General features: G+C 37.8%; 1 protein-coding gene across 1 annotated transcript in view; it reads left to right on the plus strand.

Moving 5' to 3' along the window:
* The window catches only part of SVEP1 (sushi, von Willebrand factor type A, EGF and pentraxin domain containing 1), a 188,856-nt gene that overhangs the window by 67,934 nt on the left and 100,216 nt on the right, over positions 1 to 20,706 (plus strand). The window contains exons 6-8 of the mRNA XM_053566090.1: positions 5,069 to 5,248; positions 9,243 to 9,440; positions 12,519 to 12,637. Of these exons, the coding sequence (XP_053422065.1) occupies positions 5,069 to 5,248; positions 9,243 to 9,440; positions 12,519 to 12,637 (497 nt within the window). The remainder of the gene's footprint in view (positions 1 to 5,068; positions 5,249 to 9,242; positions 9,441 to 12,518; positions 12,638 to 20,706) is intronic.

Consider the following 20,706-nt stretch of genomic DNA (forward strand, 5'->3'; position numbering starts at 1 on the left):
AACCCAAACTAGGGACCACAAGAAGGGGATTCCAACAAATGTGTTTCCCAGCTTACCTAACTTGGTTCCAATATAAGCCATCACACTTACTTTTTATTGTTAATTACCATGTCTATCACCTCTGCTCCACTCTGAATTCATTATGAACACAGAATGTATTTTCTCCCCTTCATCATTGGTGAAACCTCTGGTGAATGGATGAAAACTTGAATTTAACAAATACACATATTAATAAACATATTCATGACGTACACTGATCAGTACAGTGTACACATTGATGGACTGTCTGTGTCACTTCCCATTCAAAAGCATGCTTGTTCTCTTTTATGTAATTTCAATTGCAATTCCAATATGAATAAAAACAATTTTAATCAGAGTAGGAGAGATGCTATAGAACCATGGATCTTACTGAGATCCCCTCAGTATACCACCAAAGCTACCACCTAACTTAACAGTGTGCAAAGTTGTCCTGGATAAAGATATTAATACTCAACTAAGTCCTCCTGCCATATCACTAATGGTTACAGGATTTAGTTATATGAGATACCATTCTATGAAACATATACCATATTTTACTACATCAAAACACTTTCTTTCATGTATTAACATCTCTAAAATTGGGATGCATCTCAACATCAGGGGCAACAAATCCTTCCTTTGGTATTATTGTGTTTTTATTAGTGGCGCAGAAAATAACGGTGTGCCTTACAATTGAAGCATATGGAATCAATGAAATAAGACAATCAGGCAGGGATTCATTTCTGTTTCATGGTGCGTAATACAGAAAAAGTAGTGATTTTTACAGATATAATTTAAATCTAATTATCAGGACAATTAGAAACTACACTTATGTTATTATGTTATTTTTTTCCTTAAAAAATCTTTCTACAACTGAGGCAGAAATGAAAGACCTGTGTAAAATTGAATGCCTTTTACACATTTTGTGTTAACATTGTTAATTTTTTCGTGGTATCAAATAATAATTAGTAAGTTTGATTCTTATTCATCTTATTCATTCTTCATAAAACACTTCTGCTCATTTTCAGTTTTATCTAAATTGTGCATTTTTTTCCTAAACAAGGAAGGTTTCTTTTATGGTTTCTCAATGACAACTGACTAAACCTGAGAAAAGGTTTCAAACAATGAGAACCTTATGCTTAACGTCGGATTTATTTTATTTTCAGTAGCAGATACTATCACCATTTGGAAATTGACAGAAAGCATATGTCAGGGAGAAAAATACAATTAGCCTTTAAGATTAGCCTTCAAAGCCACCTTCTTTATCAGAGTAGGCTTTTATTATCTGCTGCTTAAAAGACTAAGTTGCTGTTTTTCAAAAAGACTAAATATTTAGGAATTGCTTTAACATGAATGTAAGTTAATCCAACATGAACTGCAGGATTTTTTAGCTTGTTGAAATGAAAAAAACAATTTAAGCTGAAAAGAATAAGACAAGTGTACTTTTATTAAAAATGCTGATAAGTCATCATTCTTGAACAACAAAAAAAGCATTGAATGTTTAAAGACTGAGTAGGAATTATTGCAAATGCTTTGTTTTCCCTGGGGAACAATGAACATTTATTAAAACCAACACTTGAGAAGCAATGTAATTTATATCTGTATAAGATAGCAACTCTCATTTCTTATCAATACTCTTGAGAAAAGCTGCAATTCCATTTTTGTCTTGGGTTTGGAAAGCTGGAGTTATTTTAGCAGTTAATGGAAGCCAAAACAGTTGTTTAATACGACTTTCCAGATTTTATACATCAGAATTCATCTATTCACCTGGCACTTGGTACCATGCTATAAATGATGAACACACCCAATAAAAGTCAGCACGCAGAAGGCAAGATATTTCTGTCCACTTGATGGAGACAGTACAGATTCTATTTGCATGACAGTCACGTGCAATAAAAATTAAAATGTGAAAGGCAAATATTTCTCTTTTTATTCATAGTTGATTTGAGTTCAAACCTTCCGAGGAATAGAAGAGGCTAGGGCTTATGGTTTAACATCTAATTTAATTCTGGAATTTTCTCTAAGGAGTAATGAGTAGTAAACTTATATTTAATACGCTCACTATTTATGCTCTGCTGACTGATATAATTAGAATAGATTCCTGCAGAGCAGGTTCCATCAGTGATGTCAGTTGAATATGTACTTAAACAATTTGCTCCAGCTTCCTTTCCTGTTACGTTAGAGTTCAGTATTCATAGTAAAAAGCTATATGCCTGGTACGAAAAAATGGCAAATGTAGAAAAGTAGAAGGATGAAAACTGTATCTCACCCAGAGTCACAGCAAAGTTCTGGAGTCTTAAGTATTTTGTTCAGACATCTTGAGAGAATGCTATGCCGTCTTGTCTTTGGGCCCTCATGTCTCAGAAGGGCTGAGAGGAGACTGACTTTTGCTCTTTTGTGGCATTGTTTGGTTTGTTTGTTAGCTATGTAAAATGCCTGCTGTCTGTGGGATTGTATCTATAAACTATCAAAATGAGTATTTGTATACATGTGCCCATCTTTTGGTATATTCAAGACATCCACTGTCTTTTCCTCTCCCATCTGCATGCGTGACTGCAGTGTGCGTGACATGTGTGCGTGACATCTGACTGAGAGCAGCACGTTTTCCTTGGGTCTGGACGGTCTCCCTTCTCCCTCTCCCCCTCGTCTCTGACTTATTCTCTTCTCCTTTCATTCTTCTTCTCCCTTCTTCCTTCCCTCCCTTTCTTTCCCCCCCTTCACCTCCCATTCTCCTCTTTCTCTTTTTTTTTCTTCCTCTTTCCTTTACCCTCTCCTTTTCCTTTCTTCTTTATTCCTCTCCCTCTTCCCAACTGTGATCAGAGAGGATCTAAGCTAGAACTAGAGGGGAAAGAATGTAGAAAGACAATATCCATTATTTAGGGATGGTTGTCTCTAAAGAGGAGCACACAATAGGTCAGAAGCTCCAGTAGCATAGAAACCCATGGGGCGAAGCATGTGAAGCGTCTGGGGAGACAGGAGGTGATTGTCAGAAAGTGGGACACTCAGACGGGTGGCAGTGAGCTCTAAAGGACATGGCAACAGTGGAGAATGAGGTAGGGTGAAGGATGGGGTTCTTAGAGAAGAAGAGGTCAAAAATAAGACTCCCAGGGTACTAGAACCATCATTTACATAGGTAAGGAAATCACTAAGGGGTATGTGTGAGAGAGAGGGAGGGAAAATGATGTTGGATATATAACTTAATACTCAATGGGGCTGGAAGTTTTCAGGAAGGAGGAAGACAGAATGATCTGGAAAGGCAATGAGGAGCCACAAAGATACTGTCTCACCTCCAGGCCCTCTGTGGGAGGCAATAAGATTTCGATTAGAATAAGCGGGAAAGGAAAAGTTCAAAAGAGAAGTTTAGGATATGTGAGAATTTACTGAATCCCAATCGTTATTCCAGGGGGCAGGTGCAACATTAGATTGGGTCACAGCTGCATGGGGACAACCCTGGAAAATGAAGGGTGAGTGTTGAGCCTTAGGCATCCTAAGAGATTGCCATTAACAGGAATGTGAGGCAAGAGGAGACTAATAGAAACACACTTTAAAACACATTGTGGGGGTTGGGTGGGCTGGGCAGTGGAGAAATCTCCCCAGAAGAACATAGAACACAGACATCACTTGGTGACCTGTAAGGGAGGGGCGGTCTGAGCACCTTCCTGTAGCTTCTCCAATACAGTGTTGAGATCAGACAGTCAGAACTGGGAAATGCAGATTTCTCAGGACAACCCATGGTACTCCCAATGATAGTGGCATGAAGGCCGGCTGAGGCACAAGAGCATTTTCACCGTCCACAGTTTAGTGAGTATCCTTCCAGCTGCTGTCCTGTGGTGTATTGGAGGAGGGTGGAAAAAGGAACCATATCACTAGTTGTATCTGCTCACGTCTGAGACCTAGATCACAGCATGGGTGAAGCACACACATCCCATGAGCTGAAAATGGGGAACGATCTTTCCTTAGAAAATTAGCAAAAGAAAAGTAATGGATACGGGCAGAAGAAATGAGGAATTGTGTACAGCTGCTGGTATCAAGGACCCAAATAACATCGTAAGCCAATTGAGAGTTCATTTTTCTCTCAACTAAAAGAAACAGAAGTACATAATCCAACATTGGTGTAATAGGTCCATTGTTATCAGAGATTCAAGCTCCCTTTGCTTTTTTGTTCTACCATCTTGGTGTACGATATTTTCCTGTAGCACAATATACTCCTACTGTGGTGTGCTGGGCTACCATTCTTCGTGTCTGTTTAGAGGGAGAAAAGAATAAAAGGGAGAAGGCAAAGACGTAATTGAGACAGTCCCCTTTCAAAAGCTTTCCCAGGCATCTGGCACTATACCATCTGCATCTCATTGGCTCTCATTGTGATGGAGGTAGGGACTTGTAATCTTTTAGATGGGATATTACCACGCTGAGTAAAACTGGGGAGTAGGGTTGGGGTGGGCAACTAGAAGCCTCTATCATGGCAGCAAAAACAAACAAACCAATGTGAATGCATAAGTCAAGATTGGCACCATGAATTAGGATCTGCAAGATGATTTGTGGGAAGAAGAGAGTGAAAAAGCTAGAAGAACCAGAGTTGTGCTCAGAAAGCTGAATGCCTGAAGAATTGGGCAGCTTTTCTGAGGCTGGCACCACCGAAAGGCCCAGGATATGCTTAGAGGTCTGAAAACAAGTTGATCCTGAACCTGCAAACTCTGTCCTGGAAAAGGTGCTTTCTTTTTGTCGAAATACAGCCTGGAAATTCACAGCAAAGACCCAGCTGAAGGTTGCAGGTACCTCCTTTGTCAACCACGTCCAATCTACAGCCATCACCTTCCATTTAGGGAGAGACCCAGAGGTCTGTGGACAGTGATATTGTTTGGGCAATGCATTTGATGAAAGGTAGACTTTAGATTGCCCCATCACCTCTCAAAAAGTGGTAGTATGTTATTTATTATTTGATATTTTAAGAAAAGAAAGTTTTCTAATTTGCAATGTTCAGATATTACTAAATGTATTATTGTTGCCCTTATTTAGTAAAATGTGATCTAATTGTTTTCATGTTATATAGTGAAAACATGCTCCCATCTCCGCCAGCCCAAACATGGTCACATCAGCTGTTCTACAAGGGAAATGTCTTACAGAACAACATGTTTGGTTACCTGTGAGGAAGGGTACAGACTAGAAGGAAGTACTAAGCTTACCTGCCAAGTAAACGCCCAGTGGGATGGTCCAGAACCCCGTTGTGTTGGTAAGTTCCGGAAAGGCCTGAGGGCTGAATCATTCATTTCCCCTGCTCAGATTTCCCAGCGTTCTATGAAATCCTAGAACTAAACACTGGTTCATCATGGACACAAACACGCATCCACATATACAAGGTGTTACAAGGACAAATATGTTGTTTTATGCCTCTCCACTAGTAAAAGAACTTCGACACTGAATTCAGTTTTCCAACTTACTGAAGTTTACAGTTTCAAATAGAAATTTAAAGAAAAAAAAAACAACTGGGGTCTGGGCCAGGTGCTGTGGCTCATGCCTGTAATCCTAGCACTCTGGGAGGCCAAGGTGGGAGGATCCCTTGAGGTCAGGAATTTGAGACCAGCTTGAGCAAGAGGGAGATCCTATACCTACTTAAAAAAAAAAAGAAAAAAGAAAAAAAATATATATATATGTAAAATATATATATGTAAAAATTAGCTGGGCATGGTGGTGCACATCTACAGTCCTAGCTATTGGGGGGATTAAGGAACAAGGATTGCTTAAACCCAGCAGTCTGAGGTTGCTGTGAGCTCAGCTGATGCCACAACATTCTACTCAGGGTAATAGAGCAAGACTGTCTCAAAAAAAAAAAAAAAAAAAAAAAAGGAAAATTGGGGCCAAATTGGTGGATTTTTCAAAAAGCAAATACTATATTAATTCTTTTGCTTTCTTAAACATAATTTGCCTTTACTTTGTTCACGAAAGAAAAAATTATGAACCAGTCAGTCTTAAAAATCCTTTCATTATTAAATAGGAACAAGTGAACTGAACATAACACTGAAAAGTTCGGAAAATAACAAGTGCAAAGAATCTGTGCACATGAATCAGAAACCCTGGATATTCCTCCAAAAATGACTATGAGATAATGAGGAGAAATTCCTTTAACTTTTAGGAACCAGTAATTCTCATACCATATAATTTGGCCAAAAGAATGGCTAATTTTAACTCTTCTTGCATTCCTACGATAAACTCTACTTGTTTTGGTAGATCGTTCTTTTGAATGTGTATTGTTGATATATTGACTATTATAGTTACATGTAATGTTGGCCTATAGTTTTCTATCTTTTTTATTGCTAATAACTGTCAGCTTGAAAAACAAAATAATAGTTTGATAATGTAAATTTGATAGAGATAAAATAAGATACACAGTCTCATTAAATTTGGAAAAAGAAAAAGGATGGTTAGGATTATCCATTTGTTTAGTATTATAATAAATCACAAGATTAGACATATTGGGATAGAAAATCATCATCATTTGTAGACCGCAAGTCTACCTAAATGACAGAATGACTCTACTAAAAAAAGTGACCACTCATGAAAGTCTTAAGAATACCAAGTAGTAAATAGAATATATGGTGAATATCACATTCAAAAGATCTATAAGAAGATGTAAAATATGTTGAATTTTAAGCAGAAATCTACACCTGTGGTGCATCTTACAAGGGTACATGTGAAACTCAGCAAATGTAAAATGTAAATGTCTTAACACAATAACTAAGAAAATGCCAGAAAGGCTATGTTAACCAGTGTGATGAAAATGTGTCAAACGGTCTATAAAACCAGTGTATGGTGCCCCATGATCGCATTAATGTACACAGCTATGATTTAATAATAATAATAAAAAACAGAAAATGTTACTGAGAGACAAAAAGATACTTTAACATTTATATAAAATGTTATCAAAATGTTAAGCTCTTTATTTTGTTTTGTTAAGCTCTTTCTAAATATAAGCCAAATGCAACTCATTCAATAACATAAAAGGAATTTTCTTTTTAGCCTCCTTTTCTGTACTCATGATTACATAGTTCATCAAGAAGACTATACAGTCAAAAATCACTAACATAAATTTGAAAAGAAGAGTATTAGGAATAATACAGAAAAATAGCTTTACCAGGTTTGAACATATATACTAAAGCTGCAAAAATTAATAGTATGCAAGGATCACCATACAGATCTCAGGGACTGAATAGATTCTGAAACTTGCAAGTTCCATGTATTGTTGAGGAAGCATCACAGGTCAGTTTGGGGTGGGGGGGGGAAATTATTCAACTGATCATATAGGAAAATTGGGCCTTTGAGAAAAAGAAAACAACATAAAATAAAATTTATATGTCTTTAATTCATATCACACATTGAAATAAATTCTTTATAGAGTTTAAAATAGAAAGTAAAATAGAAGATCATTAAAACCAGAAGAGACTATAACTGATCTATGTCAGTGAATGCTAACTAATCTCAGAACTTACTCAGAATAAAGCAATGCAAATACTTTAAGCAAAAAAAAAAAAAAAAACAAATCAGTAGATGAGAATACCTAAAAGTTAAAGACATGTTCATCCAAAGTACCATAAACAAGCAATTAAAAAAAAAATAATGTCTTCAACAATCTTGACAACCCAACAGATAATTTTCTTACTTTACAAAAGTCCAACCCTAAATAAAGAATATTGAGTCATATTTGCACCACAGTTTGGCTCTGATTTTCTTGGTGATCAAAGCCGAAAAGGAAGTCTGGGCAGGCACATGGCTCATGCTATACAAAAACAAAGAGACAAACCAGTTTCTTAGGGAAAAGGCTTTTGCTGGCACAGAGTTCCGAAAGAAATCCTTTCAGGGAGGAGGAATGATGATAGGTGTCTAGGAGCACACAGGTTCTGCCACTTCCCTGTGCGGTGGCCTCAGGAAAGCTCCTATTCTGAGTTCTCTTGTTTGTAAGTGGGTATAATAGCAATACTCCTTCACTGCACAGCGTTGAATGTGCCCATACTGCTAAAGCACTTACTAATAATGCCTGGCATCCAGGAGGTACTGAAAAAATGTCAGCTGGGATTACATGGAAAATGCAGGCTGAAGATGTGAGCAGTGCCACCTATACAGTCTCTACAACATTAAACTAATGTGCATATGGGCATTTGCGGGCCCACACGCACATGCACACACACTCCCTGAGTTGAGTCCTAGACTGGATTTTCCATTCTGTCTGCATGCTGCATAATTCATCTGCTATTCTTTGTCTATGTGGAATATAATATTAAAGGCCAAGATCCTAATTATAACACAGTGATTTTAAGAAGGATATAAAAACTTTTTCAGGTGGCATACCCTTAGCTCAGTGGTAGGGCGTTGGCCACATACATCGAGGCTGGAGGGTTCAAACCTGGCCTGGGACTGCTAAACGATGACAACTACAACAAAAAAAATAGCTGGGCATTGTGGCGGGCACCTGTAGTCCCAGCTACTTGGGAGACTGAGGCAAGAGAATCACTTAAGCCCAAGAATTTGAGGTTGCTGTGAGCTGTGACGCCATAGCACTCTATCGAGGGCAACATAGTAAGACTCTGTCTCAAAAAAAAACTTTTCCCATTATATTTATTGCTTAAAGATAGTACCAAAATAGAGATTGATTGCTGAATATACATTAGAGCCTATGCAAGTTGACCACCCAAACTACTGTAACAAACTGGTCAACATAGGGAGATAATCAAGGTAAGAAATTTCCACTAAGTACATGTGGCACATGTCCGGCCTATGAAAATTAGGTCAACGTAAGAAGGGAGTCATAAAAAATAAAAGTAAAAAAAAAGAAGGTGGTCATTATAAGGACGTGGTCAACTATGGAGGTTCCACTGTATTTCATCAAAGATGGAATTCAATTTACCACTTTATACTTCAAAGCCATAAAACAATATTCTGAAAACCAAATGAAGGTATTCCAAGCAAATTATGAAGGTCACAATTGGCACTGATGAAAATAACAGAAGTTTTTCAAGGTTTAGATATGCTGGCAAAATAACAAGAAGCAACCAAAAGAGATGTGGTTTAGCATTATTTACAATACATCATATGTTTGATGTCATCTATAATCATCTCTTAACAATTTATGTCAATTCTAAGGCAGCACAATTGTATTTTCTAGGGGAAAGAGAATCTGTGCCATTTCTAATTTGTGGGAACACGAATAACATTTTCTCATTTTCTTACAATAGAGCGCCACTGCTCTACCTTTCAGAAGCCGAAAGGTGTCATCATATCTCCCCCCAACTGTGGCAAGCAGCCATCCAAACCTGGGACAATTTGTCAGCTAAGTTGTCGCCAAGGATTCATTTTATCTGGAGTCAAAGAAGAAGTGAGATGCTCAACTTCTGGAAAATGGAGTGCCAAAGTTCAGGCAGCAGTGTGTAAAGGTAGGTTTCTATACCAGTTAGGTTAGAAGCCAAATCCTAAATAATTACATATTGGTGGAATATAGGTAGTCCGTTTTTGCATCTTTTCCTGCAAACGCATAATAAAATGAGACACCTATGTGTTATGAGGATTTCTGGTTCAAAGTGGTGGATTTACAAAATCCAGTTCCAAAAAGACAAACAATGATAGAATAAATAGATTCATAAGAATATTATTAAGCTAGAACTAAGGTTAAGTTTTCCATTGGGAGATGAAAATCTTTGAAAAATTTCTGGTCCACATAAAGCAGGTGAAACTAATTTTTTTCTTTTTTTTTTTTTTTAATTGTTTCAGGGTAATTTGAAGGTATAAAGAATTAGGTTACAAAGTTTGCATTTGTTAGGTCAATTCCTCTTATAATTATGTTCTGCCCCCAAGAAGTGTGCCATACACCCCTAACATTGTCCCCATTAAATAGGAGCACACCCATTCCCCTCTTCCTTCTCCCCGATTCCTTGTTCCCTCATCCCCCAACTTGAATTGGTTTGAGTTTTTCTTTTATGTGGTCATGTATTAGATCATCTACTGGCTTCATATTAGTATTGAGTACATTGGATTCTGGCTCCTCCATTCTGGTAATACTAGGAAGAATGTGTTTCAATTCTATCCAGGTTAATACAAAAGATGTAAAGTTTCCGTCTTTTTTTAATGGCTGAATAATATTCCATGGTATACATATACCACAACTTGTTAATCCATTCCTGGTTGAGTGGGCATTTAGGTTGTTTCCACATTTTGGCTCATGATCCCTGATTGTTGGAGAAAAGCAAATCAAAACCACCCTGAGATATCACCTAACCCCATGGAGAATATCCACATCAGAAAGTCTCAAAGCTACAGATGCTGGTGTGGACGTGGAGAGAGGGGAACACTTTTACACTGTTGGTGGGACTGCAAACTAATGCAACCTTTTTGGAAGGAAGTATGGAGAATCCTCAAAGAACTAAAATTACACCTCCCATTTGATCCTTCAATCCCATTACTGGGCATCTACCCAGAGGGAAAAAAATCCTTTTATCACAAGGACATTTGCACTAAATTGTTTATTGCATCTCAATTGACTAATTTTTTAAAAAAGCTGTTTGCTCTTTGAAACCTGTATCCCTTGTCATTCATTTTCCCTTCAACAAGAGCAGACTGCTATTAAAAAAAAAAAAGGGAGGTATTGAAAACAAGAAAGAGTTCTTAATAGTAAAAATATCACAAATATGTCTAAGAGAAGGAAAAGGGCAAAAAAAAATGGAATGGAGGTCACTGAAAACAGTAATTGGAAACAAAACTGAGAGCCACATTGGAATGGAGAACAAGTAAGCAAAGCACTAGGATATGGCAATTGATCATAATTGATCAAAAAGATGGAATTGAGAGATACCAATGACAGATCAAAAAGCCCCACTGTCCACTTAATAAGGAGTTTCCAAAGGGACAGAGGAAAGGGATGTATGAGAAGAATGTTCTAACTAGTGGAAGAAAGTTTCCCAGAGCTAGGAACGTCCAACCTTTTTTTTTTTCTGCCACTCATTGGAAGAATAAGTGTTTATCTTGGGTCACACATGAAATACACAAACACTAAAGCTAATGAGCAAAGGAAAAGGTCCCTGCATACTTTTTGAGATATTCAACAGATAGGCAAAACAACACTCAAATAATCTGCCTGCAGCCCATGGGCCTCGGGTTGTACACTCCTGGACCAAAACTAGCCCCTGAGCATTGGGGTGGTGTGCTTTCATTACTCCTAGTAAAGTTTCTGAGCTGTACAGTTAGTGAGAAAAACAAGTTTCCAGAGAAAGACAATTGTGCAAAAGAAACAAGAATCAGATTCACATTACACATCTCATTTACAACTCTAAATGCACAAGGAAGTGTAGCAATGTCTACAGGAGGTGCAGAGAAAGTAAAGAAAAACTTTAATTTTAATCCAAACTAGCCAGTATTTAAATATGAATGAAAAATCAAATACTTTCAAAAACTTTTCAGAGTCAATATGCTACGATGCATCCCTATGGGGGAATATCGTCCGAGTATCATAAAAATATACTCAGAAAAATAAAATATAAATCGAATAAAATTTTAAAGGAAAAAGAAGATAGGAGACACAATGAAATCATTTTAGACATATTCATTTTTAAGTTACAGAAGATCTAATTTAACATAAAATAAAGGGTATATCATATCATATAATAAGAACTTAACTCTCCCATGACTGATACAGATCTGTGTAATGTTGCATCTAATTCAGCATTGGCAGGGTAGTTTCACACTAATAAAAGATCGTTGGCTTTACTTTGTTGTTTGTTTTAGCAGTATGTTTTAGTACCGCTAATTAATTCTAACTGACAGCCTTGTTTTTCAAATGTAGTTCCTTCCTGCTACAATCAACATCTATTGTTTTATTCCTTTATTTCATTCGAAAAACGTTTATCAGGCTCCTGGTATATGCTAGGCACTATCTAAGACAATGGGATAAGACATATCCTGAGCTTCAGATAACTTACATTTTTTTGGAGGGAAAATTTTGTTTCAAAATGGTGCATTGAGTTTTATTTTGGGGAAGTCCAGAGAGCTGTGGGAACTTGTGGAGTGATCACTTCAAATGGACCAGGAGAGTCAGCAGGAACTTCCTGAGGAGCTTGTGTCTGAGCTGAGAATTAAAGGACAAGTAGTAATTACTCAAGTAAGGGGGGAAGAGAGCATTAATTTAGGCAAATAAAAAAACATATGCAAAGTGCCAGGTAGAAGAAAGACCATGGAGCTTTCATGGGCCTGACAGTAACTCAATGTGAAGAGCGAGTCCTGAGTCCCAGTAGGAGAACTGTAAGGAATGGGGCTAAGAGGCCAGCAGGTGCCAATTCAGAGGGGACCTTGTAAACCATGCCCAGATAAATTATTAGGAGGGTAATTCCACACTCCCATCGGTAATTGGGATGTACAAATAAGTCACAAAGTACTAGTATAAGTAGATTTTTACCTCTTTTGTTAGTAAGTTGGAATTAATCACATGCCAGTGTAGTTATTGATTTGTGTATTTTCTGAGTCAGATGTGGAGGCTCCTCAAATCACCTGCCCCAAGGACATAGAGGCTAAGACTCAGGAACAGCAAGATTCTGCTAATATTACTTGGCAAATCCCAACAGCTAAAGACAACTCTGGAGAAAAGGTAAGATTTGTGCTAATATTTGCATCCTTTTTCAAGCGGATTCTAAATAGACTGCAAATATGTGTGATACTGAAGAGTTGCAACATGCTAATGATAGTTCATTCTATTTATAAACATTGCTCATAAACATTAATGTTTCATCTGATAGAAGAATGATCATCCTTGAGTTTTTAATTCAAAATCTCAGATAAAAAATATCAAGAAACAGAAACTTTTAATTTCCTGGATTTTTTGTGTTGCTGTATTCACTATGAGTACTTGACTAAGAATTCTGTGTCCCTTGCTAAGCTCTAAAGAGCTTTAAGAAAAGAAAGGGGATGGAATTAATTCTACTTCCTACTATGAGTCTAAAATGATTGTATATTGGCCAATCTGAAAAAAATGGGTGTTTCTTTTTTTTTTTCACATTTTAAAAAATATATTTATTAAAATTTTTAAAATACATAATACATGAACAATAAAAATGTTAGCTCCTACAACTTTACTCTTTAAAATCAGATCCTTTTATCAACTCACAAAGCAGGTGACTACTATTATTTTTGACCGATACAAAGTTTTTTATTTTTTTATTTTATTTTTTTTATTGTTGGGGATTCATTGAGGGTACAATAAGCCAGCTTACACTGATTGCAATTGTTAGGTAAAGTCCCTCTTGCAATCATGTCTTGCCCCCATAAAGTGTGACACACACCAAGGCCCCACCCACCTCCCTCCGTCCCTCTTTCTGTTCCCCCCCCATAACCATAATTGTCATTAATTGTCCTCATATCAAAATTGAGTATATAGGATTCATGCTTCTCCATTCTTGTGATGCTTTACTAAGAATAATGTCTTCCACGTCCATCCAGGTTAATACGAAGGATGTAAAGTCTCCATTTTTTTTAATGGCTGAATAGTATTCCATGGTATACATATACCACAGCTTGTTAATCCATTCCTGGGTTGGTGGGCATTTAGGCTGTTTCCACATTTTGGCGATTGTAAATTGAGCTGCAATAAACAGTCTAGTACAAGTGTCCTTATGATAAAAGGATTTCTTTCCTTCTGGGTAGATGCCCAGTAATGGGATTGCAGGATCAAATGGGAGGTCTAGCTTGAGTGCTTTGAGGTTTCTCCATACTTCCTTCCAGAAAGGTTGTACTAGTTTGCAGTCCCACCAGCAGTGTAGAAGTGTTCCCTTCTCTCCACATCCACGCCAGCATCTGCAGTTTTGAGATTTTGTGGTGTGGGCCATTCTCACTGGGGTTAGATGATATCTCAGGGTTGTTTTGATTTGCATTTCTCTAATATATAGAGATGATGAACATTTTTTCATGTGTTTGTTAGCCATTCGTCTGTCGTCTTTAGAGAAAGTTCTATTCATGTCTCTTGCCCATTGATATAAGGGATTGTTGGCTTTTTTCATGTGGATTAATTTGAGTTCTCTATAGATCCTAGTTATCAAGCTTTTGTCTGGTTGAAAATATGCAAATATCCTTTCCCATTGTGTAGGTTGTCTCTTTGCTTTGGTTATTGTCTCCTTAGCTGTACAGAAGCTTTTCAGTTTAATGAAGTCCCATTTGTTTATTTTTGTTGTTGTTGCAATTGCCATGGCAGTCTTCTTCATGAAGTCTTTCCCCAGGCCAATATCTTCCAGTGTTTTTCCTATGCTTTCTTGGAGGATTTTATTGTTTCATGCCTTAAGTTTAAGTCCTTTATCCATCTTGAATCGATTTTTGTGAGTAGGGAAAGGTGTGGGTCCAGTTTCAGTCTTTTACATGTAGACATCCAGTTCTCCCAACACCATTTATTGAATAGGGAGTCTTTCCCCCAAGGTATGTTCTTGTTTGGTTTATCAAAGATTAGGTGGTTGTAAAATGTTAGTTTCATTTCTTGGTTTTCAATTCGATTCCAAGTGTCTATGTCTCTGTTTTTGTGCCAGTACCATGCTGTCTTGAGCACTATGGCTTTGTAGTACAGACTAAAATCTGGTATGCGGATGCCCCCAGCTTTATTTTTGTTACAGAGAACTGCCTTAGTTATACGGGGTTTTTTCCGGTTCCATACAAAACGCAGAATCATTTTTTCCAAATCTTGAAAGTACGATGTTGATATTTTGATAGGAATGGCATTGAATAGGTAGATTGCTTTGGGAAGTATAGACATTTTAACAATGTTGATTCTTCCCATCCATGAGCATGGTATGTTCTTCCATTTGCTAATATCCTTGCTATTTCCTTTCTGAGGAGTTCATAGTTTTCTTTATAGAGGTCCTTCACCTCCTTCGTTAGGTATATTCCTAGGTATTTCATTTTCTTTGACACTATGGTGAAGGGAGTTGTGTCCTTAATTAGCTTCTCATCTTGACTGTTATTGGTGTACACAAAGGCTACTGACTTGTGGACATTGATTTTATATCCTGAAACATTACTGTATTTTTTGATGACTTCTAGGAGTCTTGTGGTTGAGTCTTTGGGGTTCTCTAAGTATAAGATCATGTCGTCAGCAAAGAGGGAGAGTTTGACCTCCTCTGCTCCCATTTGGATTCCCTTTATTTCCTTGTCTTGCCTAATTGTATTGGCTAGAACTTCCAGCAATATGTTGAATAGTAAAGGTGACAGAGGACAACCTTGTCTGGTTCCAGTTCTAAGAGGAAAAGCTTTGAGTTTTACTCCATTCAGTAAAATATTGGCTGTGGGTTTGTCATAGATAGCTTCAATCAGTTTTAGAAATGTGCCACCTATGCCTATACTCTTCAGTGTTCTAATTAGAAAAGGATGCTGGATTTTATCAAATGCTTTTTCTGCATGTATTGAGAGGATCATGTGATCTTTATTTTTGCCTCTGTTAATATGGTGGATAACGTTTATAGACTTGCGTATGTTAAACCAGCCTTGCATCCCTGGGATGAAGCCTACTTGATCACGATGAATGACTTTTTTGATGATAAGCTGTAATCTATTGGCTAGGATTTTGTTGAGAATTTTTCCATCTATATTCATGAGTGAGATTGGTCTGAAGTTCTCCTTTTTGTTTGGGTCTTTTCCTGGTTTTGGTATCAGGGTGATGTTTGCTTCATAGAATGTGTTGGGGAAGAAGCCTTCTTCCTCAATTTTTTGGAATAATTTCTGCAGTACAGGAATAAGCTCTTCCTTGAAGGTTTGATAGAATTCTGGAGTGAAGCCATCTGGACCAGGGCATTTTTTGGTTGGAAGCTTTCTTATTGTTTCTTTGATCTCAGTGCTTGAAATTGGTGTGTTCAGGAGCTCTATTTCTTCCTGGCTGAGTCTAGGGAGAGGGTGTGATTGCAAATATTGATCCATTTCTTTCACATTGTCAAATTTCTGGGCATAGAGTTTCTGGTAGTATTCAGAGATGATCTCTTGTATCTCTGTGGGATCAGTTGTTATTTCCCCTTTATCATTTCTGATTGAGGTTACTAGAGATTTTACTTTTATATTCCTTGTTAGTCTGGCCAATGGTTTATCTATTTTATTTATGTTTTCCAAAAACCAACTCCTTGTTTCATTAATTTTCTGAATGATTCTTTTGTTTTCAATTTCATTGATCTCTGATTTGATTTTGGATATTTCTTTTCTTCTACTGAGTTTAGGCTTAGATTGTTCTTCTTTTTCCAATTCCATAAGATCTCTTGTGAGATTGTTGATGTGCTCTCTTTCTGTTTTTCGAATGTAGGCATCTAAAGCGATGAATTTTCCTCTCAAAACTGCTTTTGCAGTATCCCACAGGTTTTGGTAGCTTGTGTCTTCATTGTTGTTATGCTCAAGGAAGTTAATGATTTCCTGTTTTATTTCTTCCTTCACCCATCTGTTATTCAACAGAAGATTGTTTAGTTTCCATGCCTTTGGGTGGGGTCGAGCATTTTTGTTAGAGATGAGTTCCACCTTTAGTGCCTTATGGTCTGAGAAGATACAAGGTAAAATTTCAATTCTTTTGATTCTGTTGATATTTGTTTTGTGTCCCAGGATATGATCAATTTTGGAGAATGTTCCATGGGGTGATGAGAAGAATGTATATTCTTTATCTTTGGTATGGAGTGTTCTATATGTATCTATCAAGCACAGTTGTTCTAGGGTCTCATTTAAGTCTCTTATATCCTTGTTTAATTTCTGTTTAGAGGATCTGTCCAGCTCTGTAAGAGGAGTGTTAAGGTCCCCTGTTATTATGGTATTATCAGATATCATATTGCTCAGACTGAGTAAGGTCTGTTTCAAGAATCTGGGAGCATTTAAATTGGGTGCATAGGTATTTAGAATTGAAATGTCTTCTTGTTGTATTTTTCCCTTGACCAATATAAAGTGACCATCTTTGTCTTTTTTGACTTTAGTTGCTTTAAATACACATGTATCTGAAAATAAGATTGCAACTCCTCTTTTCTTCTGATTCCATTTGCCTGAAAAATTGTCTTCCAACCCTTGACTCGGAGCTTTAATTTGTCTTTTGAAGCCAGGTGTGTTTCTTGCTGACAGCAAATGGATGGCTTGTGTTTTTTAATCCAGTCAACCAATCTATGTCTCTTCAGTGGGGAATTCAATCCATTAACATTTATTGAGATAATTGATAAGTGTGGTAGTATTCTATTCGTCTTATTTTGTGAGAGTCCATTGCTTAGTTTTATCTTTTGCATCAGTGTGGAGGTTTGGTTCTGTTCTTTAATTTCTGAGTTCTTACTTTGCTGCTGATCCATTGTGGTGGTCAGTGTGCAGAACAGGTTGAAGTATTTCCTGTAGAGCTGGCCTTGTTGTGACGAATTTCCTCAATGTTTGTATATCCGTAAATGATTTGATTTCTCCATCAATTTTGAAGCTTAGCTTAGCAGGGTACAGAATTCTGGGCTGGAAATTGTTCTGTTTAAGTAGATTAAAGGTAGATGACCATTGTCTTCTTGTTTGGAAAGTTTCATTAGAGAAGTCTGCGGTCACTGTGATGGATTTTCCCCTGTAGGTCAACTGGCGCTTACTCCTGGCAGCTTGCAGAATCTTTTCTTTTGTCTTGACTTTGGACAGGTTCATTACAGTGTGTCTTGGAGAAGCTTGGTTAGAGTTGAGGCGACCTGGGGTCCGATAGCCCTCTGTAAAGCAGTGTGTCAGAATCTTTGGTGATATTTGGGAAATTTTCTTTTATAATATTCTCTAGTATGGCTTCCATTCCTCTGGGGCATTCTTCTTCCCCTTCTGGGATTCCTATAACTCGGATCTTGGAACGCTTCATAAAGTCCCATAATTCTGACAGTGAACGTTCTGCTTTCTCTCTCTTCTTTTCTGCCTCTTTTACTATCTGAGTTATCTCAAAAACTTTGTCTTCTACCTCTGAAATTCTTTCTTCTGCATGGTCTAACCTGTTGCTGATACTTTCCATTGCATCTTTAAGTTCCCTGATTGACTGTTTCATTTCCTTCAGCTCTGCTATATCCTTTTTATATTCTTCATATCATTCATCTCTGATTTGATTCTGTTTTTGGATTTCCTTTTGGTTATTTTCCACTTTCTTAGCAGTTTCCTTCATTGTTTCCATCATTTCTTTCATTGTTTTCAACATGTGTATTCTAAATTCCCTTTCTGTCATTCCTAACATTTCTTTATAGGTGGAATCTTCTGCAGTAGCTACCTCATGGTCCCTTGGCGGGGTTGTTCTGGACTGGTTCTTCATGTTGCCTGGAGTTTTCTGCTGATTCTTCCTCATGGGTGATTTCTTTTATCTGTTTCCTTGCCCTAATTTTCCTTTCACTTCCTCTTGCTCTTTAAGTTCTCGTGCCTGTGGACTAAGTGTTACAGGACCAGAAAGGTGAGAAGGTTGAGGAGCAAAAAAGGGATGAAAGAAAGGAGGACCGAGTGATAAGGAAAAAAAAAGAAAAATAGAGAAAGGAGAGGGGGTGGGTAAAAGGAATATTGACAAAAAGAGGAGAGGCACAGAAAGAGGGAGACAGAGCAATATAGGTGTACAGTAGGGTACTTTGATACAACCTTAAAAAAAAACCACCTTCTGGGGTGCCCAGTTGGGTGGTTCCCTTGAGGTCAGCAGCTCTTTGCTAACCTGATCAGACACAGTACCCCACCTCCACCAAGTAGAGAGGAAAGGCAAAAATGCTATAAATCAAACCAAAACAAGCAAGCAGAAAACTTTACAGGATAAAATTGGCTGGAAAAACCAAATAATAGCAGTAGAAACACTAACAAAAATGAAGTTCTAATTATTGAAATAGGCAGCAATGGGAAATTATAATTAAACTAGAAAAATTGAGAAAGAAAAAGGATCTGTATGGAAAAGGTTGAACTTAAAAAACAAAACAACAATCCACAACATCAAAATAAACAAAAAAAAACAACCAGACCAAAAAAAAAAAAAAAAACACAACCAAAAACAAAGCAGTATGTATATGTTCTTGAATATTGTCTCGGCAACACGTGGTCTTCTGAGGTATGAGATGTTAATCACAGTTCTGATGCGACTGGAGGCTGCTAGTTTCTCAAACCCCAGCAGGTAGACACCCTAAATCTCTCTTCAGCCCACTTAAAAGGCACTTTGAACTTGTTCACTTACTGAGCAGAAGCTTTCTCAGGGAAGTGCTTGTCGCTGGAATCACTGCTGAAGTGGCTATCCACTTACCCTGTGTGTCAAAACTGGTCTCCCTCTTCCCCCGAGGGTTAGGGCTGCAAGGCGGCTCAGATGCCGCCCTTAGGCTACTTGGTTGCTGGGTTACCAGCTCCCACCCAATCCAGCTCTGTGACCCTGAGGGCGGAGCTTGCCGGGGCAGATCGCTCACAATGTCTGCCTGTGACCCAGAGCCAAACACTATTAGCTCCGTCTGGCTCAGCGGCTCAGACTGGGGCCCTAGACAAAGGCCGAAGTTCTCCGCACTCCCGCTCAGGCTCTCCCCAAGGCAGTTCAGCTGAGTGCCAAGTCCAAAGACACCAAAACAGTTCACAGGTAAGGCCTTTCTGGTTTGCAGTCTCGCTGCTACTGAACTTACAGTTGCGGGCGGGTTTAGACAGATTGAACACACGCGACCACTTGCCGGTTTTCCACTGTTTTAGTCCTCCTCTTGGGGTCCAGAAGTCTCTCGCTGACTCCCTGTATCCTCTCAGGGGTGATGATAGGCAGATCCCACCAGCCAGAGATGCCTGGAGTCCTATATCCCCAAACTCACGGTGCCCAGATGCCTTTTATTTTTTGTTTTTAAGACAGAATCTCTCTCTACTGCACAGGCGAGAGTGCAGTAGTGCTCATGGCTCACTGCACCCTTGAACTCCTGGGCTCAAGCAATCCAATTGCCTCAGCTTCCCAAGTAGCTGCAACTAAAGATCCATTCAGAAGAAGAGAATGGGTGTTTCTTATTCAAGTTTTTCCAACTTGAATATTCAGAACATAATATTTAATTTTTAAATGTATAGTAGCTTGAGATAATTATCCATCTGGCACCAAGAAAAGAGTTCATTTAGGCAAATGGTGCATGCTTAGAGAGAGAAGGGAACACTTTTACATTGTTGGTGATATTACAAACTAATACACATCTTTGGAAAGACGGATGAAGACTCCTCAGAGAGCTAAAAGTAGACCTTCCAGTTGACTCTGCAATCCCTTTATTTGGTATCTACCCAGAAGAAAAAAAAATCATCTTACCATAAGGACATTTGCACTATAATGTTCATCACAGCTCATTTAATAATAGCCAAGATGTGGAATCAACCTAAGTGCTCATCAACGCATGAATAGATTAATAAACTGTGGTGTATGTATACTATGGAGTACTATTCAGCCATAAAAAGACGGAGACTTTACATCTTTTGTATTAACCTGGGTGGAGTTGAAGAACATTCTCCTTAGTGAAGTAACACAAGAATGGAAAAACAAGTATTCAATGTACTCAATACTAACATGAATGCAAGAGGGAATTTATCTAACAAATTCAATCAGATAAATTTAATCAGTGTAACCTGATTCTTTGTACCCTCAATGAATCCCAAAGGATAAAAAAAAGAAACCTAAAAAGATAAAAATAAAAATACTAATATGAAACCAGTAGATGAAAACTACATGCCCACACAAGAGAAAAACAATATTAAAATATT

The sequence above is a fragment of the Nycticebus coucang genome, chromosome 2 (genome assembly GCF_027406575.1).
Source record: "Nycticebus coucang isolate mNycCou1 chromosome 2, mNycCou1.pri, whole genome shotgun sequence".
NCBI classification, from domain to species: Eukaryota; Metazoa; Chordata; class Mammalia; order Primates; family Lorisidae; genus Nycticebus; species Nycticebus coucang.